We start from the raw sequence: 25795 nt of genomic DNA, 5'->3' as shown, positions 1-25795 counted from the left end.
TTTCATCATGGGGGGATTTAGAACAAAAATTTCATGATCATTTTTTCTCCGGTGACTATGAGTTGGATTTGGTAGATTTAGCGTCGTTGCGACAGACAAAAGATGAATCGGTTAATGATTACATCCGGAGATTCCGAGATACAAGAAACCGATGCTTTCAAATTCATTTAGCAGAGAAACAGCTAGTAGGATTAGCCTTTAATGGTCTGCGATATTATTTAAAAGAAAGATTAGAAGGCATCCAATTTTTTACACTAGCACAGTTACACCAGAGAGCTTTGGCTTGCGAAAGCCGGAGCAAAGAAACTGCTAAAACAATGCGTCACAACGTACATATAGTAGAATGCGACCAAAGTAGCTCAGATGACGAATCAGCAGAAGTGTACGCTGCTGAAATGGTTTGGCCAAAACAGGCCAAATCTTCGGCTTGTGCCTCCTTACAGCCGGTTCAAAAGAAACGGCAAGAGGAGGTTAAGTTTACGTTTAATGTTGGTAAGTGTGATAGAATATTTGACGAATTACTAAAAAATGGTAATATTAAAATAAATCACACTGTTCCATCCGCCGACGAGCTAAAACGCCATGCGTACTGCAAGTGGCATAACTCATTTTCTCATGCCACTAATGATTGTAATGTATTTCGGCGACAGATTCAATCGGCCATTAACGAAGGACGATTGAAATTTCAGGAAATGCAGGTGGATACCGAGCCCTTTCCGATGAACATGATTGACTTCGAGGGCAAGAAAGTCCTGATTCGGCCACGTACAGCTGATAAAGGCAAAGGCAAGGAAACAATCATCGGCAATGCTAAAAGGGCCGATGAGGATTGTAAAGCTTCTTGCAGGAAAGTGGTGGCCGAGAAGACTCCCGATGGAGGGGAGACCCTAAAGGTGACCATCACAGCCTCTAGCACTGGGGGGCAAGCGCAGACGGGAAGACAGTTGCGGGAACCCGTGCTGCGCATCACGGACAGTCCGCCGTCCAGACGCGGACGGTCCGACGCTTCGCCGGACGGTCCGGAGGACTCTGGCGGACAGTCCGGCCGTGCTCAGGACCCGCAGCGACCACGTACCTTCAAACCACGACGACCCGAGATAGGTACGTGGAAAACAAATACATTTAAAGCAGCTGGTCGGCTGATCAAGCCTGGCCCGACTTTCGATCAATTGTTGTCTAAATACGTGAAAAAGAAGGCCGGCCCCAGTGACCGGCCACCAAAGCGACCCCGCTCACCCATTCATGAGCAACGTCAGGTCAGGCCGATTGGACCACCTCACCAATCGGATGAAATGAAAGGTCCTATTGTACAATTGAGACCTAACATGCCGACATGGACACCTCCACCCCCTTATCCATCTATGCCATATCCATACACATACTTACCTCCACCATATGTCCCAAATCAAATGTGGGGCATGCCACCATATCCATTTGGGATGCCACAGTACCCCGCCTGGGGGGCACCCCAAACATCCGTTTTTGATAGGTTGGCGCCGCCAGTGCAAGACCGATTGAGCGCTGCTGAATCTGGTCACCAGGCACAGGCCCAACAAGATTGCCGGACTACTCAGCCTCCTAAGCCGACCAATCCGGCAGGGGGGCATATGCCTGTAGCAACTCAAAGAACAACGAAAAAAGACATCATCAAAATAGGCACTGCAGATGTTGTCATACATGGGGACAATAAAGGGCCGATGATTTTTGGTGAATCGGCCAACACAACCAAAAAGGATAACACAACCAAAAAGGATACGGCTATCGTCAAAACAGCCGATCCAAAATACTCCATGCCTCGATGGTGCCCGGCAGGATTGACACGATCCCAAAAGAGAAAATTACAGCGCCTAAGAGTGAAGGAGAGCCAGGAGAAAGAGGCGGAAAAGATATTCAATGACACGCATCCACTATACCCGCCACCACAAAAGAAATGGAGACCAAAGGCCGTCGAGAAAAAACAAACGGCCACGGAAATAGAAAATCAACCTGCACCAGGCGCGGACCGTCCGGCCTCTGCGCGCGGACCATCCGTCCCTCACCAGGAAGCGTCAGGACAATCTGCACCAGGCGCGGACCGTCCGGCCCCTGCGCACGGACCGTCCGGCTTTCACCAGGAGGCGTCTGGACAACCTGCACCAGGCGCGGACCGTCCGGCCTCTGCGCGCGGACCGTCCGCCGTTCACCAGGAAGCCTCCAACGACACGACAACATCAATGGAAGAGGACGACCTGCTGGGAGAAGACCTGGTCGACTACGAGGCTTCTCCAGAACGCCCAGGTATGGATATAAATATTATTACATTTTCTGCCGATTGTACTATCATCGGCGACGATGAACCTGTTGTTGCCCAGTTTGATTTTGGTCCTAAAGAAGCCGCCTTTACTAAACCAAAGGAATCGGTAAATCATTTGAATCCGCTCTTCGTGCGCGGTCACATTGATGGGATACCGATTGCTAAGATGTTGGTAGACGGAGGGGCGGCTGTAAATCTAATGCCTTATTCATTATACAGAAAATTAGGAAAACAAGATGACGAACTTGTCAAGACCAACATGACCCTCAGCGGTGTTGGAACTGATAGTTCGATCAAAGCCAGGGGAGTCACGTCCGTTGAATTAACCATCGGGACTAAGACCCTTGCTGCTGCATTCTTCGTCGCTGATGTAGAAGGAAATTACAGTTTAATTCTAGGTAGAGATTGGATTCACGCCAATCAATGTATACCTTCTACATTACATCAAATGCTAATACAATGGGTAGGCGATGACATAGAACAAGTACATGCTGATGTATCGGCCTGCATTGCTGTGGCCGATGCCCCTGTACTCTGGACTTATGAGACTGCTACATGTCTCACAGGAGTAGACTTTTCTGATTATCAATTCATAAGTATAGATAAGAAAGGTTTCATTCCTGTAATGCTAGAGCCGATGGAGAATCGGCTAAATCCTAAATAAAGTTAAATGATGAATACACACAAAGTTCATGAGTTTTTGGTCACGGACAGTTCGGCCGCCAAGGCCGGAGGGTCTAGTCTTTCACAAAAGAGTTCGGACTTTAAGACCGAACATCTACCACAGCGAAAAAACAGTATTACGGATGATCCGGTCCCCGAGACCGGAAAGTCCGCCATCATGCAAAGATCATCTGATTCCTCTGTGGGGGACATGATAGAGGAATTCAGAGATCTTGATAAACTAGGACAGGGGTTTACATCGGCCGATCCTTTGGAGGAGATTGACATAGGAGATGGTAAAACTCCAAGGCCGACTTTTGTAAACAAGACCCTGGAGACCGATTCTAGAAATGAGATGATCGGTCTATTGAAGGAATATTCAGATTGTTTTGCTTGGAATTACACTGAAATGCCTGGACTAAGCCGAGAAATTGTCGAACATCGGCTGCCTATTAAGCCTGGTTTCAGACCTTTCAAGCAGAAAGCTAGAACATTTCGTCCAGATCTTCTCCCACGAATCAAGGACGAAATCCACCGGCTGTTAGAAGCTAATTTTATTAGACCTTGCAGATACGCAGAGTGGGTCTCCAATATTGTGCCGGTGGAGAAGGAGTCAGGTAAGCTTAGAGTATGCATTGATTTTCGTAATTTAAATAAAGCAACTCCTAAGGATGAATATCCCATGCCCATAGCCGATACATTAATCAATAATGCATCAGGAAATAGAATTATTAGCTTCCTTGATGGTAATGCCGGATATAATCAGATTTTCATGGCCGAAGAAGATGCGTCTAAAACGGCCTTTATATGTCCAGGCTTCATTGGTTTATTTGAATGGGTTGTCATGACATTCGGTCTTAAAAATGCTGGTGCTACTTATCAAAGGGCTATGAATCTGATCTTCCATGAGTTATTAGGAAACACTGTGGAAGTCTACATTGATGATATTGTAGTCAAATCGGCTGAGTTTAGTTCTCATATAGCTGATTTGCGCAAAGCCTTTGATAAAATGCGTTGGTATGGTTTAAAAATGAACCCACGTAAATGTGCTTTTGGAGTGTCGGCTGGTAAGTTTTTAGGATTTGTCATCCATGAACATGGTATAGAAATAGACCCTGACCGAATCAAGTCTATTCGGAATGTGGGGCCTCCGACGTCTAAGGTCGAAGTACAGAGGTTTCTTGGCAAGGTGAATTATTTACGAAGGTTTATTTCTAACTTAGCCGGGAAGATTGATGCCTTCACCCCTATCCTTCGGCTTAAGAATGATGCTGAATTCACTTGGGGGACAGAGCAGCAGAAAGCATTTGATCTCATTAAAAATACTTGTCTTCGGCTCCCGTGTTAAAAGCACCACAAGTAGGAGCACCATTCAGATTATACATTGCAGCTGAAGACAAGGTTATTGGGGCTGTTCTGACACAAGAAACTGAGGGAAAGGAGCATGTGGTGACATATCTAAGCCGAAGGTTGGTGGATGCTGAAACAAGGTACACTTTTATTGAAAAGTTATGCTTATGCTTGTTTTATGCATGCACCAAATGTAGATGTTATTTACTGTCTAGTCATTGCACTGTTTCTGGTCAAGCCGATGTAATCAAGTACATGTTGCATAACCCAATTATGAGTGGTAGAATTGGTAAGTGGGCTTATGCACTCATAGAATATGACTTGGCTTATGAACCATTGAAATCTATGAAAGGCCAAGTCATAGCAGATTTTATTGTAGAGCATCGGGTTAATGATATTCATGAACTAGACATATCATACCTCACTATTACTCCTTGGACTTTATATTTTGATGGATCGGTTTGCAATGAAGGGCAAGGAATTGGCATTGTGCTTGTTTCACCAAGTAATGTCTCCTTTGACTTCTCTAGCCGATTGAAAACGTATTGCACTAATAATCAAGCTGAATATGAGGCCCTCCTATTCGGTTTAGAACTGTTAAATGGTATGGGAGTAAAACATGTGAAGGTGTTTGGTGATTCTCAGCTGGTTGTCCAACAAGTGTTAGAAGAATATCAATGTCTTGATGGTACTCTAAATAGTTATCTTGAGAAATGTTGGAGCATAATCCATTCTTTTGATGAATTCAGTATTCAGCATATCTCTAGAGTTGAGAATCATAGAGCTAACAACTTGGCACAAGATGCATCGGGTTATCGGATAAAGAGAGGGAAATTTCACAAAACTGAAAATCTGATAACCGGTGCAGAGCCAAATTCCCAGGTCGCGGATCGTCCGCGTGTTGACGCCGGACCGTCCGAGGTTACCAGAAGGGTTCTCTTAATCGATTCGGCTGACAATGAAGCCGATACAAGTGATTGGAGGACACCTATACTTAATTATTTGCAAAATCCCAATATTAGGACAGATAAGAACATTCGGCGAACAGCTTTCAAGTATGTGTTGATGAGTGATGAACTTTACCGCCGAACGGTTAATGACATCCTGCTTAAGTGCTTGGGCCCAGATGATGCTATATTAGCCATGGCCGAAGTACATGAAGGAATTTGTGGTACCCATCAATCAGCTCCAAAGATGAAGTGGTTGTTGCGAAGGTCTGGTTTTTATTGGCCTAGTATGACAGCTGATTGTTTCAAGTACTACAAGGGGTGCCAAGTGTGTCAAAAATTCGGCGACCTACAGTTGGTCCCAGCAGCCGAATTACATCCTATCATCAAGCCTTGGCCATTCAGAGGATGGGGATTAGACTTTATTGGAGAAATTCATCCTTCGTCATCAAAGGGGCATCGGTTTGTGTTAGTTGCCACTGACTATTTCACCAAATGGACTGAAGTCGTTGCTCTAAAGAACATGACGCACAAGGAGGTAATTGAGTTCATAACTGAGCATATTATTCATAGATTCGGCATTCCCCAGACCTTGACTACAGATCAAGGTACTTCTTTTATGTCAAAGGAGGTACGTGAATTTGCTGAATTATACAGAATTAAGCTGCTTAATTCGTCTCCATATTATGCTCAGGCCAATGGACAGGCCGAGTCTAGTAATAGGACGTTGATTAATTTGATAAAGAAAAAGGTATCTGATAATCCTAGACATTGGCATAAGATTTTGTCTGAAGCTTTATGGGCTCATAGAATATCTAAGCATAGTGCTACTAAAGTATCTCCTTTTGAGCTTGTCTATGGGCAGGAAGCAGTGTTACCTGTGGAAATAAGTTTGAATGCTGTCAGGTTTGCCAGACAAAATGATCTAACTGCTACTGATTATTATAATTCAATGATGGATAATATTGATGAGGTGACCGACAAGAGGATGATAGCTTTTTGGGAGCAATAGAAAAGGACAAGATCATGGTAGCCAGGGCCTACAACAAGAAGGTCAAAGCAAAATCATTCCAAGTAGGAGACTTGGTGTGGAAGACCATTCTACCTCTAAGGAATAAAGACCGAAAGTTCGGGAAATGGTCGCCAAGCTGGGAGGGTCCTTATAAAGTGAAACAGGTGATGTCTGGTAACGCTTATTTACTACAAACATTACAAGGCAAGGATTTACCTAAGGCTTTGAATGGGCGTTTCCTCAAACAGTACCATCCTAGTATGTGGCAAGATGCCTAAGAAAACCGATGTGATCACATCGAGTTAGTTGCTTTTAGTTCGCCCAGCTCCACCAAAAGGCAGGGGGGCATATGTTCGAACCGGTTTTGAGCCGGCGGACAGTCCGGCCCTGAGGCCGGACGGTCCGCGGTCCGGACGGTCCGCGCCTGTGGGCCGGACGGTCCGCGCGTGCGCAGAACAGATTAGGGTTCTGAGTTTTGTGCTACGGTTGTTAGCTATATTCGCGGGATTAGCTCGGAATCAGTTGTGTAAAGGGTCCAGCCCCCCTCCTCTATAAATAGAGAGGTCTACGGCCGATTTGGAATCATGAACAATCGAATCAATACAACTTTTATTCGCATTTTATCCTAGGAATAGTTCTAGTCTAGTTTAGGTTTAGCCTCTCAATCCCCAAATTCTCCGCCTCTCCTCGACTCTACGTCGATTAGAGGAGTCTAGGTCGGCCTGCCCGAGCCTAGACAACCCCTAGGATCTCTCCTCCCCGACGGGGTCCCTCCCGGGAGCGAGATCCAGGCGCCGCCGGCGATCTTCCGCCGCCCCTGCGTACGCGCGGACCGTCCGGCCCTAGGGTGCGGACCGTCCGGTCGTCAGGCAGAGAAGCCCCAGCTGCGCACCAGGCCGCGGACCGTCCGGCCCCTGGCCGCGGACAGTCCGCCCCTGCGCAGAGAGTACCACCGCGCCTCGCACCAGGCCGCGGACCGTCCGGCCCTGCGCGCGGACCGTCCGCCCCTGTGCAGAGGGCACCGCCACGGTTCTTCTTGAGTATTTGGCGCTCCGAAAAAGCGTCAACACTTAGCTAGCTCATCCGCAGTCTCGTTGTATCGTCGGGCGATGTGGTTGAGCTTGAGCCCGTAGAACTTGTCTTCCAGGCGCCGAACCTCATCGCAGTAGGCTTCCATCTTTGGGTCGCGGCAGTGGGAGTTCTTCATGACTTGGTCGATGACGAGCTGCGAATCACCTCGAGCGTCGAGGCGTCGGACCCCTAGCTCGATGGCGATGCACAACCCGTTGACCAGAGCCTCGTACTCGGCCACATTGTTGGACGCTGGGAAGTGGAGGCGTAGCACGTAGAGTAGGTGCTTCCCGAGGGGCGAGATGAAGAGCAGGCCCGCGCCTGCCCCGGTCTTCATCAGCGACCCGTCGAAAAACATGGTCTAGAGTTCCGGTTGGATCGGAACCGTTGGGAGCTGGGTATCGACCCATTCAGCCACAAAGTCCGCCAAGACTTGGGACTTGATGGCCTTCCGAGGGGCGAACGAGATTGTCTCGCCCATGATTTCCACCGCCCACTTTGCAATCCTACCCGAGGCCTCTCAGCACTGGATGATCTCCCCCAGGGGGAAGGATGACACCACAGTCACCGGATGAGACTCGAAGTAGTGTCGCAACTTCCGCCGCGTCAGGATCACCGCGTACAACAGCTTCTGAATTTGTGGGTAGCGGATCTTGGTCTCGGACAGTACCTCACTGATGAAGTAGACTGGCCTCTGGACGGGCAATGCATGCCCCTCTTCTCCTCTCTCAACCACGATCGCGGCGCTGACCACATGAGTGGTAGCGGCGACGTAGATCAAGAGGGCTTCTCCGGCCGCGGGGGGCACCAAGATAGGCGCGTTTGTGAGGAGCGCCTTCAGGTTCCCGAGGGCCTCCTCGGCTTCGGGGGTCCAAGTGAAGCACTCGACCTTTCTTAAGAGGCGGTACAGAGGCAGGCCTCTTTCGCCGAGGCGCGAGATGAAACGGCTCAGAGCCGCAAGGCATCCCGTGACCCTCTGTACGCCTTTCAAGTCCTTGATGGGCCCCATGCTGGTGATGGCCGCGATTTTCTCTGGGTTGGCCTCGATGCCCCGCTCGGAGACAATGAACCCCAAGAGCATGCCTCGGGGGACCCCGAAGACACACTTCTCGGGATTAAGCTTTATGCCTTTCGCCTTGAGACACCGGAATGTCGTTTCAAGGTCGGAAAGGAGGTCGGAGACTTTCCTCGTCTTGACTACGATGTCATCGACGTAGGCCTCGACCGTTCGACCAATGTGTTAACCGAACACGTGGTTCATGCACCTTTGGTATGTCGCACCCGCATTCCTCAAACCGAACGGCATGGTAACATAGCAGTACATGTCGAAGGGTGTGATGAAAGAAGTCGCGAGCTGGTCGGACTCTTTCATCCTGATTTGGTGATACCCTGAGTAGGCATCGAGGAAAGACAGGGTTTCGCACCCAGCAGTGGAATCCACGATTTGATCGATGCGAGGTAGAGGGTAGGGAACTTTTGGACATGCTTTGTTTAGACCAGTGTAGTCTACACACATCCGCCATTTCCCTCCTTTCTTTCTCACAAGCACAGGGTTGGCAAGCCATTCGGGATGGAATACCTCTTTGATGAACCCTGCCGCCATTAGCTTGTGGATCTCCTCGCCTATGGCTCTGCGCTTTTCTTCGTCGAACCGGCGCAGAGGCTGCTTCATAGGTCGGGCTCCAGCTCGGATATCCAGCGAGTGCTCGGCGACATCCCTCGGTATGTCGGGCATGTCCGAGGGACTCCACGCGAAAACGTCGGCGTTTGCGCGGAGAAAGTTGACGAGCACTGCTTCCTATTTGGGATCGAGCTCGGAGCCGATCCGGATCTGCTTGGAGACGTCGTTGTTGGGGTCGAGAGGGACGGACTTAACCGTCTCCGCTGGCTCGAAGTTGCCAGCATGGCGCTTCACGTCTGGCGCCTCCTTGGAGAGGCTCTCCAGGTCGGCGATGAGGGCCTCGGATTCGGCGAGGGCCTCGGTGTACTCCACGCACTCCACGTCGCATTCGTACGCGTGTCGATACGTGGGGCCGATGGTGATGACCCCATTGGGGCCTGACATCTTGAGCTTGAGGTAGGTGTAGTTGGGGACGACCATGAACTTGGCGTAGTATGGCCTCCCCAACACCGCATGGTAGGTTCCTCGGAACCCGACCACCTCAAACGTGAGGGTTTCCCTTCGGAAGTTGGAGGGAGTCCCGAAGCAGACGGGTAGATCGATTTGTCCGAGGGGCTGGACGCGTTTCCCGGGAATGATCCCGTGAAAAGGCGCCGCGCCTGCCCGGACCGAGGATAGATCGATCCGCAGGAGCCCGAGGGTCTCGGCGTAGATGATGTTGAGGCTGCTGCCTCCGTCCATGAGGACCTTGGTGAGCCTGACGTTGCCGATGACGGGGTCGACAACGAGCGGGTATTTCCCCGGGCTCGGCACGTGGTCGGGATGGTCGCCCTGGTCGAAGGTGATGGGCTTGTCGGACCAGTCTAGGTAGACTGGCGCCGCCACCTTTACCGAGCAGACCTCCCGACGCTCTTGTTTGCGGCGCCGAGCCGAGGCATTCGCCACTTGCCCACCATAGATCATGTAGCAGTCGTGGACCTCGGGGAACTCTCCTGCCTTGTGATCTTCCTTCTTATTGTCATCGCGGGCCCTGCCACCCTCCGCAGGTGGCCCGGCCCTGTGAAAGTGGCGCCGAAGCATGGCGCATTCCTCAAGGGTGTGCTTGACGGGTCCCTGATGATAGGGGCATGGCTCCTTGAGCATCTTGTCGAAGAGATTGGCACCCCCGGGAGGTTTTCGAGGGTTCTTGTACTCAGCAGCGGCGACAAGGTCCGCATCGGCGGCGTCGCGTTTCGCTTGTGACTTCTTCTTGCCTTTCTTCTTGGTGTCGCGCTGAGTGGACGCCTCGGGGATATCCTCCGGCTGGCGGCCCTGGGGCTGCTTGTCCTTCCGGAAGATGGCCTCAACCGCCTCCTGGCCAGAGGCGAACTTGGTGGCGATGTCCATCAGCTCGCTCGCCCTGGTGGGGGTCTTGCGACCCAGCTTGCTCACCAGGTCGCGGCAAATGGTGCCGGCGAGGAACGCGCCGACGACATCCGAGTCGGTGACGTTGGGCAGCTCGGTGCGCTGCTTCGAGAATCACCGGATGTAGTCCCGGAGAGACTCTCTCAGCTGCTGGCGGTAGCTTCGGAGATCCCAGGAGTTCCCAGGGCGCACGTACGTGCCCTGGAAGTTGCCGGCGAAGGCTTGGACCAGGTCGTCCCAGTTGGAGATCTGTCCCGGAGGCAAATGCTCTAGCCAGGCTCGAGCGGTGTCGGAGAGGAACAAGGGGAGGTTGCGGATGATGAGGTTGTCATCATCCGTTCCACCCAGGTGGCAGGCCAGCCGGTAGTCCGCGAGCCACAATTCCGGCCTCGTCTCCCCCGAGTACTTTGTGATAGTAGTCGGGGATCGGAACCGGGTCGGGAACGGCGCCCGTCGTATGGCTCGGCTGAAAGCCTGCGGACCGGGTGGTTCGGGCGAGGGACTCCGATCCTCCCCACTGTCGTAGCGTCCCCCACGCCTAGGGTGGTAGCCTCGGCGCACCTTCTCGTCGAGGTGAGTTCAACGGTTGCAGTGGTGGTGCTCGTTGCCGAGACGACCCGGGGCCGCAGGCGTTGTGTTGCGCGTGCGCCCGGTATGGACCGAGGCTTCCCGCATGAATCGGGAAGTCGCGGCGTGATGCTCCGAGGGGTACCCCTGCCTTCGGGAGGCAGAGCTTTCGGCCCGTCGGACCGCGGCATCCTCCAGGATATTCTTGAGCTCACCCTGGATACGCCGCCCCTCGGTGGTTGATGGCTCCGGCATCGCGCGGAGAAGTATCGCCGCTGCAGCCAGGTTCTGGCCGACCCCACTGGAAACCGGTGGCGGCCTTGCTCTGACATCGTCGGCGATGCGGTGCTGGACGCCCTAGGGTAGATGACGTGCTTCTCTAGCCGGAGGTTGGCCTGCCCATTCCTGCCCGATGTCCCGGCGGAACGGCTCAAGCGTTCCTGCTCCCTCGTCGAGCCTGGCCTGCATCTCGCGGATTTGCTCGAGCTGTGGGTCATGACCCCCCGCCGGGACGGGGACCACAGCTAGCTCCCGAAGGATGTCAACGCGAGGCGCAGGCCTAGGGAGATCACCGTTTTCCGGTATACCAAGATGGTTGCCTTCGCCAGGACCCCCTAGATCGACGTGGAAACATTCACGACTTGGGCCGCAGTCCTCGTTGCCGAAGCTGCGGCTACCGTCGGAACAATCGGAGAGGCAGTAGTCGCATGCGGTCATAAAGTCCCGCATGGCACTGGGGTTACCAAGTCCGGAGAAATCCCAACAAAAGTCGGGCTCGTCATCTTCCTCGGAACCAGAGGGCCCGTAGGTCGAGATGGATGTCAGCCGGTCCCAGGGTGACCGCATACGATACCCCGGAGGGTTTGGACTTGCCTCTATGAAAGCGTCCACCGAAGCGAAGTCGCTTGGTGGGTCGAGGCTGAATCCAAAAGGCTCGAGATGGGAATTGGTCGGTACCTCTTGGTCGACAGGCGGTGATGACGTCACGTCAGGGGTAGACTGCGTCGTCGTCTCAGGTACGAGGTTGACGCCCAGCAAGTCTTTCGCGAGCGTGTTAGCGTCGTCCGTCCGCTTGGAGTTGGCGTGTGGCGGGGAAACGACGCTCGTCTTCGTCTCAGACGCGAGGTCGATGCCCGACGTGTCCCCCGTTGGGGCGCCGACGCCATCGACTCGCTCGACAGCCGACAAGGTGCCGCCTCCTGCTTGGCCTTGGTTGCCCCGCCTCCTCCTCCGTCGGCGGGGGAGGCGACGGGACAAACCCGAATGTTGTTCTTCCGCCACGTGGGGAAGACGTCGTCAATTCCGCCGCCGGTGGGCGGATTGTCGGCCGCCATTGTCGCTATCGCGTGGTGGGGGAAGGAGTATCATGTCGCAGCTACCGTCGAGGGACATGAACTCAAGACTCCCGAAACGGAGCACCGTCCCGGGCTGGAAAGGTTGCTGGAGACTGCCCATCTGGAGCTTGACGGGAAGTTGTTCGTCAACACGCAGCAGGCCCCTACCTAGCGCGCCAACTGTCGGCGTTTCGAACCCGGGGGGTCCCTGGACCGACGAGTAAATTGTCGTCGCGTGCCCCAGCCCAGATGGGTCGGCGCGAGACGGAGCGCGAAGGGGGGAGAGAAGCCAGAGGGAGACATGCGTAAAAGGGGAAACCCACGGCCTTCGTGTTTGTCCCGCGCCCAGGTCGGGTGCGCTTGCAGTAGGGGGTTACAAGTGTCCACGTGGGAGAGAGCGAGAGGCTTATGCGCGTGTCGTCCCGTCCTTCCCCGCGCGGCCAACCTTCTGTAAGAGGGCCCTGGACCTTCCTTTTATAGGCGTAAGGAGAGGGTCCAGGTGTACAATGGGAGATGTAGCAGTGTGCTAACGTGTCTAGCGGGGAGGAGCTAGTGCCCTGAGTACATGCCGTCGTGGCAGCCGGAGAGGTTTTGGCACCCTGTTCGTGTGATGTCGTGGCAGTCGGAGGAGCGCTGGAGCCTGGCGGAAGGACAGCTATCGGGGCTGTCGAGTCCTTGCTGACGTCTCCTTGCTTCCGTAAGGGGGCTGAGAGCCGCCGTCGTCATGGGGCATGCGGGGCGCCATCATTACTTGTTTACCGGGGCGAGCCAGATGGGACGCCGGTCTTGTTCCCCGTAGCCTGAGCTTGTTAGGGGTAGGGTAATGATGGCCCCTCCTGTGACGTGGTCGGTCCGAGCCCTGGGTTGGGCGAGGCGGAGGCTCCTCCGAGGTCGAGGTCGAGTCTGTCTTCCGAGGCCGACGTCGAGTCCGAGCCCCTGGGTCAAGCGAGGCGGAGACCGTCGGCTGAGGCCAGGGCTGAGTCCGAGCCTTGGGGTCGGGGTCGGGCGAGGCGGAGCTTCCTATGGCGCTCGAGGCCAGACTTGGCTGCTGTCAGCCTCACTCTGTCGAGTGGCACAGCAGTCGGAGCGGCGCAGGCGGCGCTGTCCTCTTGTTAGGCCGATCATTGGAGCGGCGAAGTGACTGCGGTCACTTCGGCTCTGTCGACTGAAGGGCGCGCGTCAGGATAAGGTGTCAGGCCACCTTTGCATTAAATGCTCCTGCGATACGGTCGGTCGGCGTGGCGACTTGGCCAAGGTTGCTTCTTGGCGAAGACTGGGCCTCGGGCGAACCGAAGGTGTGTCCGTTGCTGGAGGGGGTCCTCGGGCGAGACGTAAATCCTCCGGGGTCGGCTGCCCTTGCCCGAGGCTGGGCTCGGACGAGGCGAGGTCGTGTCCCTTGAGTGGACCGAGCCTTGACTTAATCGTACCCATCAGGCCTTTGCAGCTTTGTGCTGATGGGGGTTACCAGCTGAGATTAGGAGCCTTGAGGGTACCCCTAATTATGGTCCCCGACAATATTGCTAGTGGAAACTTCAGAGCTATCCTTTGAACCGGCTATTGAGGGCCGATTTGATAGGTCTATATGTGTTTTCCCCAGCGGAGTCGCCAAAAAGTATGTTGACACCTTTTTATTACGCCAATCACTCAACACGAACCAGCGGCGGTGCTCTCTGCACAGGGGCGGACGGTTCGCGGCCAGGGCCCGGACGTTCCGCGGCTGGTGTGAGGCTAGGGTTCCCGCCTGACGGCTGGACGGTCCGCGCCCTGGGGCCGGACGGTCCGCGCGTGCGCAGGGGCGGCGGAAGATCGCCGGCGGCGCCTGGATCTCGCTCCCGGGAGGGACCCCGTCGGGGAGGAGAGATCCTAGGAGTTGTCTAGGCTCGGACAGGCCGACCTAGAATTCTCTAATCGACGTAGAGTCGAAGAGAAGCGGAGAATTTGGGGATCGAGAGGCTAAACTAGAACTACTCTTAATTGTATAAGAAATAAATGTGAGATAGAAGTATTATTGATTTAATTGATGATTACAAATCGGCCGTATACCTCTGTATTTATAGAGGAGGGTGGCTGGACCCGTTACAAACAAACTCCCCGAGCTAATCCCGCGAATTTCGTCAACAAACACGGCAAGAAACTCGGAACCCTAATCTGTTCTGCACGCGCGGACCGTCCGGCCCCAGGGCCGGACCGTCCGGTAGTCTCTTTTTGGTGCCCAACACAGGTCTAAGCTGAATTCTCTTCTAGTATCTTTAAATCTAACTATTCACGAGACTCGATCGTACCCAGTTAGTTTGTTCAGTAGGCGTATGAGCTATCAGGTGTGGGTTTGATCCCACGGTCGGCACACTGTCTCAATTTAGGGGTTTTTTCTGGCTCAATTTAGAGTATGTATATGGATAAGCACGAGTGTGTAGTGGTGTGAGTTCGTGTCATCCTTGTTCCCCAATCAAGTAGTGGTGTGAGTTCGTGTCATCCTTGTTCCCCAATCAAAAAATTCATCTTTTCTAAAATAGTAATCTATACTATACTTAAAGCACCAGTTTCAACGGTCGTCATGCGTCATTTTTTTACAAATAACCCCTCTCAGCTATTTCAAATTAATTCGTCTATAGATGTCAAACGACGCCCGACACGGGCTAGATGCACGTGGGCCACAATTATGGCACAGACACGTCATTGTTGGCCTGCTAACTGTGTCGGCCCAGCCCATTAGCCCGTTGATCCATTTAATTAAATCAGCGTAACAACGCCCGACACGGGCTAGATACACGTGGGTCACAACTATGACACAGGCACGTCACGCCGGCCTGCTAAAAAATGGTGCAGGAGGTGGGGTTCAAACTCATACCCTGATGGAAGAAGGGCAGGAGACACCAGGTGAAACTGTCTAACCAGTAAAACATCACGCTAAGATGTTTTTAATATTGAATATAAATTGTATATAGGTATATACTTTTTTGTAAAATAAAAAAATAATCGTGTTGGGCCGGGCTAGCACTACGGGCCGAGGCTACAGCCCAAGCACGACACGACGTTCTTTGCTCTTGCAAGCATTAGGTCGTTTCTGAGACCATATTGGCGTAATGGACTATATGGTGTTTGAGGTTGCTGAATTGGATGAAGCATCAATGATTTGTCACACTAACAGCAAAATGAAAGGTTATTTGTTGGTTTTTAACGTTAGTAATTTCTACGAAGTAGCGTAATTTATATGGAACACATCCAATTTTTATTGATGCCTGATTTTAGCAATCACTCCATATTTTGATCTATTTTTTTTATAAGTTTAATTTCATAGGACTTATTTTATAAACTTGATCTTAGAAACTCTCTTATTTGGTCTCTGTATGATGGAATTATATCATTTTATAATCTCTGTTCATTCAGTCAATCGTTGTGAAATCTCTTCTAATCGCTCACTTCATTGGCCGTGTTGTACCAAGACATATTTGCATGGAGTAAACAATAACATCAGTTAGCCAAATCAAAAAATATATTATATAGAAAGCGGAGACAATCAATAAAAAATCTTGAAATTTTTTTGATGGATAGTTTACGCGCAACGCATGGGCAACCGACTAGTAATATTTATAAGTTAATCTCTTCCCTAATATAGGATATGCCATTTTACTCTTTTTATTTTGTTTTCGTTTTTTTCAGCACTGAATGACTAAACTGTCGCTAACAGATTTAGTTTCCAAACTGCATCAATTAGTATCTTAGATCAAAGTCGAGGCGCTAAGGAGTGCCAGGTTATACTAGAAACATGCTCTGAACTTCAGAGTTTAGACACGAAAGCCTAGAGATAGGATAGAACTCTAACTAACTTCAGAGTTCATATGCAGGACTACTCTATTTGCTTACAAAAATAACGACATATGAGATACTTGTTGGTTTGCATACCAACTCCCTCACCCGGATATCTTAGGCAACACTCTGTACACAATCGACATCGGACAGAATGATTTTACCTCAAACCTTGCAATTTCAACGCGTTCTTTATCAGATAAAGTGTGCCTGATCTCTGAACGATGTCCCGATGCAGTTTGAAAACCAAAACTGTAGTTTAGTCATTTAGTGTTGGAAAAATAAAAAGGGAAACAAAAGAGAGTAAAAAGACACTTCATATTATTTTAGAGAAGTAATTAACTTATAAGTACTACTCCCCATGTTTTGATTTATACATCTTATTCAAATTTTTTTATAAAAAATGGAATTTTCAAGGCTATATTATATACTAAGCGATATCATAGTAAAAATAATAATTATTATGATTTTTTAATAAGACGAGTTAGTTAAACTTGAGATAAAAAAGTCAAACGAATTATAAATTGAATTGTATGGAGTATTTCAGAGAAGTTAGATTTGAGGATACTAGAAGAGAGAAGTAAGATACTAGAATATTTGGATACAATATTGTAGATAAGTTAGATTTGAAACATAACCAATTTGCTGGAGTGATTCCTCACCTGATGAGGGGCTTTCTATTTTTCAATATGCAGATGATACTGTTGATTTTATGGATCATAACTTGGAATATGTTCATAACGTGAAATTACTCCATAACATGAAATTACTCCTGACCGCTTTCCACAAATGTCAGGTTTGAAAATCAACTTTCACAAAAGTGAGCTTCTTTGCTATGGTTCAGCTAGGATTATAAACAAAATTACTCTTATCTTTTTGGTTGCGAGGTTGGTTCTTTACCTTTTAAGTACCTCAGGATTCCTATGACCCATCGCAGGTTACGAAATAGTGAATAACATAGTATAATTGATAGATTCAAAAATAGATTAAGCTCATGAAAAAGTAAATTACTTTCTTCCGGTGGATGCCTAATACTCATTATTAAGCAACCTACCCCATTTTTATGATGTCCTTTTTTGAGGTGCCTTTGTGGGGTGTTACAAAATTTAGATGCCATATGTTCCCGTTTCTATTGGCGAGGCGACCATTCTAAAAATAAATATAGACTAGCAAAATGGAAGACTATTTTTCAACATAAGGAGATAGGTGGATTGGGGGTTGCCAAACTAGCCAATAAAAATATTTGTTTACTTAGAAAGAGACTCTTTAAGTTACTAAATAAACGAGAACGGTAATTAGCAGCAAATTCTTAAAAGTAAATACTTATGGTCCAAATCGTTTACTCAAATTGTGAGAAGATTTGGAGACTCACATTTTTGGTCTGAACTCATGAATATTAAAGAAAAATTCTTGAGACGGGAGAGGTTCCGTGTAGGTGGCGGTCAAATGACCAGGTTCTAGGACGATATATAGATTCTCGATAGTCCGCTTAAGGACTATTGTCCAAACCTTTTTAATATTATGTAGAAAAAGAATTCTTAAGTCAAAGATTTTATGAATAAAAATATGCCTAATCTATCTTCTCGTAGAGCTATTGTTGGGATGAAACTGATTGAGTGACATAATTTATTAAATTTGATGGCAACTGTTCCTTTGGGAGAACCGAGAAATAAATTTATTTGAGGGTCCACAGAGACGGACTTTTCTCAGTTCGCTTAATGTACTTTATTTTAATGAATGCTCCTCTGTTAAATCACAATATACTTTGAAGACTAAAACTTTCTCTAAAAAATAATTTTTATGGTATTTATGCAGGGAGTTAATCTCACTAAAGATAACTTAGCTAAACGTGGTTGGAAAGGTAGTTCGAAATGCATCTTTTTAATCAAAATGAGACTATTCAATATATGTTATTTGATTGTTATCTTGCTAAAAATATTTAGAAAATTATTTACTTTGCCTTAAATAGAGACTCAACAGTATTAGTCATATAACTGGGTCTTGGATTGCTAACAAGGGAATAAATCAAAGCAAAAACAATGTTTTGGTCTATTTGGTTTTGTCGCAATGATGTTGTCTTTGCTTTTAAACCAAAACTATCAAAATTATGCAGGTTCTTTTTATGGAAACATACTTGCTCAGATTCTAAAGATTATTGCATAAACACCAAGCTCAACATGAGGTCATTGCGGTATGTATATTCTTAGAAGTGGTGGCTATGTAAATCTTTGCAAGCCATAGATAGAGGTCCAACGTCAAATCAGAGGGAGCTTCTAGTTGATGTTTTTTTGGAAAATGTTTATAGTGGATGTTTGTTATTTTTTTTAATTTATAAGGCTGTATGCAAGAAAATGTAAAAGGCCGAACATTTTTGTTTTCATAATTAAAAAAGGGAGAAGTAAGCTATAAGAAAAAAAAATAAAAACTTGGTGGGGACAGAGTAGTTGGAGTCGGAGAATTTTGGGGTAACAGGTGGGTTGGCTTCCTGGCTGTTAAAAGGAAGGACGCCTTTGTGCTGTTCTCCTAATCCAAAAGTCGCGTGCTGTGCTCTGCTCTGCTCTCGCCTCGCACGGACTCGTGGTAAAGGATGGAGACCATGTCGGCTCTCGCGAGGACGGCGCCGCCCCTTGCTGGGACCATTCGCCGGCCCTCATGCGCGCTGAGGCCGACGGCGTCCCTCTCCTTCGCCGCCGCTTCAACGACGCCCCGCGGCCGGCTCGGGCTGGGGCTGAGCACGGCGCCGGCGGGGAGCGGGAGGGCGGCCAGGGCTCGCGCCGTCCCGCGGCGCATCGTCGCCTCCTCGGTTGGTCTCCCCTGCATATTTGGTTTGACTTCGTTTAATCTTTTGGTATTGGATGAGCTTGAATATGGAGATATTGTTTCGAATACGCTAATACCTTTCGGATTATAGTCTAGTGCCTTGTGGAGTTGTGGGTAGGTTATGTAGAGCAGCTGAACTAAAGGGAAATGCACTGCGAAATGTGCCATTTTTTATTTCATTCACTTAGATTTTTTTCCCTTGAATTCTCTACGATCATTCTGCCAGGAATTAGGAATGAGTTGACACTGAGCTTTTGGCCTTCCTGTTGCAGTCAACGCTGAAAATACACCATTCGAACATGCTCAATTTTTGTAAATTATCAAGAGGACTCAAGTTTTCCTCGCTAATTGTATGTAGTAATCACAACGTGTCTCCTGTACCATGTGCTGGACCTTATGTGGCCCTAGTGTAATGTTTTCCTTGTTTCCAGTCAAAGTTTGACCATGCCTTCTTTTGACGAATACAAGGATACCTGTGGCCTGACCCTGACTGCAGGGTTGCTGAAATTATCCCGCCATGTGTTGGACAGTGGACACTTGTAGTAATTTTACAATGGAAGCAATTTTTTTCTGCCAGCCTATTTTTCAACTAAAACATGATATGTGCAACGCTTTTACACATGTTTAGTGATACATTGTGGAATTCCAACTGCTTCCAAATTAGTTAGTTTTGTTGTATCAGCAGATCTTCAAAACATAGCAAAGACATCTGAGTTGTTTTCTAAAGATATCAAGCCTAATCTAGTCCTTGCACCAATTCTTATTGACGCTATAGGAAATCATTTTCTCCACATAAATCTCAGGCACATGTGATTTCATAAATAGTGCTAGTTGTTTTCATCCATTTAGCCCCTGAAAGTCCAGATTCAGGTCATCAGCATTGTTATTAAAGCGTTAAAACGTTATGAACCAACTTTTCAAAGTTTAAACGTTTAAACGAACGTTGAAACGTCTTTTCAGACTTGACATAGAATTTCAAATATAGAATAAGTTCATACATAAGTTGAGTTCACAAACCAAATAGATACTCAGTTATCACACTAGTTCTGAATTTCTCGATGTGCAAATCGGGTTTGATGCTGGGTTGTGATTTTGTTGCTACAGTTGTTGTCTCTCAATTATCTTGATACTGAGTTATTACACTGGATCAGGAGTGGTGCCTGCAACTTGATTTATGTTTTTTTACTGCTGTAACCAATCTATCTAGAGGGCGGTCGACGGCATACCTGGAGGGCGGATGGAGGAGGGAGGAGAGAGGAGGGAGGAGGGGACCCGGCGGCATACCTGGAGCCTGGAGGGCGGCCGACGACATACCTGGAGGGCGGATGGAGGAGGGAGGAGAGAGGAGGGAGGAGGGGGCCCGGCGGCATACCTGGAGCATGGAGGGCGGCCGACGGCATACCTGGAGGGCGGATGGAGGAGGGAGGAGAGAGGAGGGAGGAGGTAGGAGGGGGCCCGGCGGCATACCTGGAGCCTGGAGGGCGGCCGACGGCGTCTGGCGGCTCCCGGCGCGACTCTGCGTCTGGGCGCGATGGCGGCTGGAGCGCGCAAGGGCGTCTGGCGGCTCCTGGGCGCGGTGGATCAGCCGGCCGGCTGGGTAAAGGCCCATTAAGGCCCACTAGGGTATAGGCGCGTAAAACGTCCAAATAACAGAGAAAACGTCTAGAACGGACGTTCCGACGTGTAAACGTCGTTTAAACGTCCAGAACGGACGTTCTACGCGTTTTTGTAAAACGTGCGGACGCTTTAGCCGCTAATCACGTTTTAGCGTTTAAACGACGCTTAATCGTCGTTTAAACGACGTTTTAATAACCATGGTCAGTCATCGGTGATTCATTTAGGGAACTGATCTCACATTTGTCGTTGAACTCTATAAAGGCACACATTGAAATGAACTTAGTGCACCATGCTTTCTCTTCACACAAACATATCCCTACACACTATAATCGTGGTTATAGTTGTTGTTTGTCAGTGGTTTTATCATGAATTTACAGAATGTCTTATTTCTGTTGCCATATGTGTTGCATACTTTACTGGAAAAGCCTCTAGATGAGACAGTTAGAGCCCTCGAGTAGCACCCCCTCAGGTCTTGTGTTTAGCTCCCGATGGGAAAAATTTCAGCCTAAGGGCTAGTTTGGCAACCCTATTTTCCCAAGAGATTTTCATTTTTCCCAAAGGAAATTAGTTCATTTCACCTTAGGAAAATGAGAATCCCTTGGGAAAATGGAGTTGCCAAATTAGCCCTAAGGGTAAAACAATATCCTCATCTGTCCCCTGGCCAAAGCATGGACCAAAAAGGCCCAAGCCTAGGTCTCACAGGGCAACGGTGCCTGTGTGTAAGTTTAGAATTCGTGACACGTCTGAATTTTTTTGACGACGTTGATATCCTTTGACATCAATTATGATAAGTTGAGCACTCTACTTCAATTTCATTTAGTCCCTTACTTTTCCACGATGAGACCTTGCTTAACAAGAACTTACAATCTGTAGGAGGTTGAGCAAAGCTACATTATGATCAAACCAGATGGTGTTCAGCGTGGTCTGGTATGCATTCCCAAGTTCCCTACACCCATACTTTTTTTTAAAGAGCAAAAACCTCAGCTTTTAAGAAAGCAGTAATGAGTACAATGCTGGGGTATACCAGTTCCAAGGAAAGATCAAAACAGAACAAGCCCTATTACAAGTTTAGATCTTGTAGACATCAACATTCAACACATTCGGGCTAAAAGCAAATCATCCAACAAACAACCTTGTCCTTCTCTTGGAGTAGACGCTCCATGTGCCCTTCATTTAACAACAAACTCCATTTCTGCAACAAGGATAGAGCAACATAGATTACATCAGTTGGAGCTTTTGAGAATCTTTTCTATGTGGCCATCTTGTTCCTAGTGGTCCAAAGAGCCCAAGCAAAACCCGCAAAAAGAAACTTGACTAAACGAATCGGTAAGGGCCACTTGCCCTGAAGCCAGACATCGGAGAACTCCTTTATAGACATTGGAACAGATGCCAAATTAAGCACCACTTTCAGAATTGCTCAGATCAATGTAGCTAAGGCACATTTAAAGAAAATATGACCAACCGATTCAGGAACTCCACATATACAGCAATTTCTATTACCCCTCCAACCCCTCTACTAATTAGAGTTTGCGCTACTTGAAGTTTGTTATTGAAAACTTGCCAAAGGAAGAATTAAATTTTCAGAGTGATCTTACACTTTCAAATAATACCAACTCTACTAGGCATCCCCCTGCTGGATAGAATCATGTACAAAGATATAGTAATGAAATGCCTGTGCTTATCCAGAGCCCACATCACAAAGTCATCACACCCACACTTTTGCCAGTATGGTGCTATTCCTTACCTTCTTTCATGTTTCAGTTCAGATAAAACATAATGTATCTGATGCATATAGGTTGGAGAGATTATTTCTCGCTTTGAGAAGAAAGGGTTTTTGTTGAAAGGCTTAAAACTTTTCCAGTGCCCCAAGGACTTGGCGCAGGTTTGCTTCTCGAAACACATCAATGTTGCACAACTATTGTGGTTCTTGCAACGTTGCTCATCATTATCATCTTTGTCTGTCAAATATACCTCCCAGTGCTATAATTTTAGCTTAGGACCCTTATGTGTATCCTTTCTACATAGAAATACCGTCCAACTTTTCTTCTATTATTATCAGTTATTCCCTTAAAGAAGTTCCTGATATTCAGATAGTTTCGTATTCTTATTGTGTACCTTTGATTTTTGGTGTGCTAAGTACTGATCTGATGCTGTAATAGCGCTTGATTACCATTTTTTCTTATATTAAGTGCTAGAATGAGTTGCTGCCTGAACCATATCGTTCTTTTTCTTTGAGTGAGTGCTCTGTCTTGTGTTTTTTAGTACTAATTGTTGATAGCGACGTTGCCTACATCTCCCTTTGTCATTAACTTAACACTTTCATCTTTTATGTTAACATTCACTAAAACACCAATGGAATCTAGTCAACCTATCTTTGATTCTTTCTGTGCTTCGTTTTCACATAAAAAATGGACCCAGGTGTTCATTATGTTGAATCAGCTCAGTCATAATACTTTTCATATACTCTGTCTTGTTCACCCTTCCTTTTCTCTCAGGAGCATTACAAGGATTTGAAGGATAAACCTTTCTTTCCTAAGCTGATCGATTACATAACTTCTGGCCCTGTTGTCTGCATGGTATATATTTTTCTTATGGGATAGACATATTTGCAACTCCAAACTTTGACCAATGCAAAGTTCACAGCTACAATCTTGCTATTCTATTCTGTAAAGGCCTGGGAGGGTGATGGTGTTGTTGCATCAGCTCGGAAATTAATAGGAGCTACTAACCCCCTTCAAGCTGAACCAGGGACTATAAGGGGTGATCTTGCAGTTCAAACTGGAAGGTTGGCAGTCACCCTCTTTCATGTGTTTATGTTGTAATATTTAATCATGTAACTCACCTGTTAAACTTTAGTTGGAATGTGCTTACATTTTACCTGCATATCAAAAAAATTATGATGGAATGGGACGTTTCAGGAACGTTGTCCATGGAAGTGATAGTCCTGATAATGGCAAGCGTGAAATTGGTGAGTTCTGCAATAATTCAGTATGATTCTATGCCGCTTTTAGGTGATTTCTTGAGTCAATGATCATTTTAAACAATTGGCAAGGCACTGGAGTGGCAAGCTATAGTAGTGTTTTGTTCAAACTTTGAGAACTGTTGGTTGACATGACAATCAGGAGCAGGATTAATTAATAATACAAAACTGATGGTGTCATGTACTTAGTGATACGGCTTGCAGATTAACTCGAACCTAAATTTGTTTTGGCCTGCCAGCTATTATTCTTAACAATATGAGGTGACGAGCTCAGACTACTTTCCTACTTGCAGAACTGTGGTTCAAAGAAGGCGAGGTCTGCCAATGGGAATCAGTTCAAGCACCGTGGCTTATAGAATAACTATTGCTAATCATTTCCAGAGTTGTATTCAATGTTTTTTTTTGTGTTCGTCTTGATTCAAGGAGCCATGCAAGAGTGTATGAGTTTAGTTCGGCTAAGTAATTAGCTCATGAGGGCTTGAATTATCGGTTCTTTTTGAGGATTGAGGATTTGTGCAACTGAAACCTTTGATCAGTTGCTCATGTTGAGAAGCTAATTTCTTGTCATATTTACATGTAATAAAGTCCCTCTACTACAGTAATAAATTAGTATTTCCTCTGGTCCAATTAATTAATGCCTCGTTCGGTTATTGCCATTACATAAGGTTAAGTTTATTAGAAGGAATTTTGATTTACTTGGACATTGAATTTGAACCCTTATGCGCTTGAATTGATTTGTAATTCATTTACAAGTTGTTTTAGTTTTTCTAGATATATTTTTACTATATATCTAATATAGGAAGGTCAATCATGGAAGTAATTTTCTTAATAAGATAAGTCATGAAGTGATATAAGCAGCAAAAAAAATTGCACATGGTTTTTATCAATTTGAAAAAGGTCTATGATAAAATACCTAGGAATATTATGTGGTAGATATTGGACAAGCATAAAGTCCTAACAAAGTATGTTACGTTTTTTAAGGACATGTGTGACAAGGTTGTGACTAACGTTCGAATAACTGATGGTGATACAAAATATTTTTTTGATTAATATAGGACTACATCAAGGTTCAGCTTTGAATCCTTATCTATTTGCCTTAGGTATATACAAGAAAATATTCATTGGTGTATGTTTTTCGTGACGATGTAGTTCTAGTAGATGAAAGCCGGAAAGGAATAAATAAAAAGCTACTATTACGGCGTCAGACCTTAGAGTCAAAAGGTTTTAGAATGAGAATGACCAAAACCGAGTATATGAGATATGATTTTGGTACTACAATTAGTGAGGATGGAGATATAGGCTTGGGAGTCCAGGTAGTACCCAAGAAGGACACATTCTATTATTTGAGATCGATGCTACAAAGAGATGGTGATGTGATGAAGATGTTAGCCATAGAATCGAAGCAGGATGGATGAAATGACGTTAAGCATTGAGAGTCATATGTGACAAGAGAGTGACACAGAAGCTGAAAGACAAGTTCTATAGGACGATGATTAAGCATGCTATGTTATATGGGGATGAGTGTTGGCCTACTAAGAGACGACATATCCAACAACTAAGTGTCACAAAGATGCGTATGTTGAGTTGGATATGTGGGCACAAGATTGGACGAAGTGAGAAACGATGACATACGCGGTCGACTAGGAGTAGCGCCAATTGAACAAAAGTTTATTCAACACCGGTTGAGATGGTTGGGGCATTTCCACCGGAGACCCAGAGGCACCGGTGAATAGAGGCATCATAAGATGGGATAATAATGTGAATAGAGGTAGAGGGCAGCCAAACTTGACATGAGATGAAGCAATAAAAAGAGACTTGAAGGAATGTAATATCCCAAAGGATTTGTGTTTGGATACAAGTGCTTAAAAAATGATATCCACGTAGCCAAACCATAATTAGGCATTTTTCCTTTTAGTTCTCTCAAAAACTTTATCTCGTCCCTTTTATCTCTCTTTCCTTTTTGGTGACTTCTTTGGTGACTTCTTGTTAAGTTTTAACTACAGTCCACATCAACTTTTTTAGACTAAAAGGCTATGTTAATGTTCATGCTGACGTATCTAAAACATATCGTATATTTAGTATCTAGGATTTATATCGAATATTTAGGCGCACATATAGTAAAGATTATATATTTAAAAAACCCAAAAGAATCTATAATTTAGGACAACTAGAATATAATATAAGGCAGGCAGGGCCAACTCACTGGGTCACTCCCATAAGTTATTACCAGTAAATAATATAGGAAAGAAAGATATTTTATTATTTTTCTCTATTATTTCATGTTTTGTTTGCACAGGTTTAGGGCTCCT

The 25795-nt window shown here is 47.1% G+C and overlaps 1 protein-coding gene across 1 annotated transcript; it reads left to right on the top strand.

Moving 5' to 3' along the window:
* The first annotated feature begins 18592 nt into the window (after positions 1 to 18592).
* Positions 18593 to 24115, top strand: LOC100283790 (nucleoside diphosphate kinase 2). The gene is made up of 7 exons (NM_001156689.2): positions 18593 to 18872; positions 21380 to 21433; positions 22302 to 22388; positions 23002 to 23082; positions 23179 to 23291; positions 23425 to 23474; positions 23780 to 24115. Exons 1-7 carry the CDS (start codon positions 18657 to 18659, stop codon positions 23845 to 23847), a joined length of 669 nt encoding a protein of 222 aa, NP_001150161.2. The 5' UTR covers positions 18593 to 18656; the 3' UTR covers positions 23848 to 24115.
* Positions 24116 to 25795: the final 1680 nt, after the last annotated feature.

The sequence above is a fragment of the Zea mays genome, chromosome 10 (assembly GCF_902167145.1).
Source record: "Zea mays cultivar B73 chromosome 10, Zm-B73-REFERENCE-NAM-5.0, whole genome shotgun sequence".
Taxonomy (NCBI): domain Eukaryota; kingdom Viridiplantae; phylum Streptophyta; class Magnoliopsida; order Poales; family Poaceae; genus Zea; species Zea mays.
This window is presented reverse-complemented; position numbering and strand designations above follow the sequence as displayed.

Excerpts from the sequence above, each read along its gene's own strand:
- LOC100283790 (NM_001156689.2), top strand. The coding sequence starts at position 18,657 with ATGGAGACCATGTCGGCTCTCGCGAGGACGGCGCCGCCCCTTGCTGGG. Across the intron at positions 22,389-23,001 it reads GCCCCAAGGACTTGGCGCAG|GAGCATTACAAGGATTTGAA; the intron begins GTTTGCTTCTCG and ends CTTTTCTCTCAG. Across the intron at positions 23,083-23,178 it reads CTGGCCCTGTTGTCTGCATG|GCCTGGGAGGGTGATGGTGT; the intron begins GTATATATTTTT and ends TATTCTGTAAAG.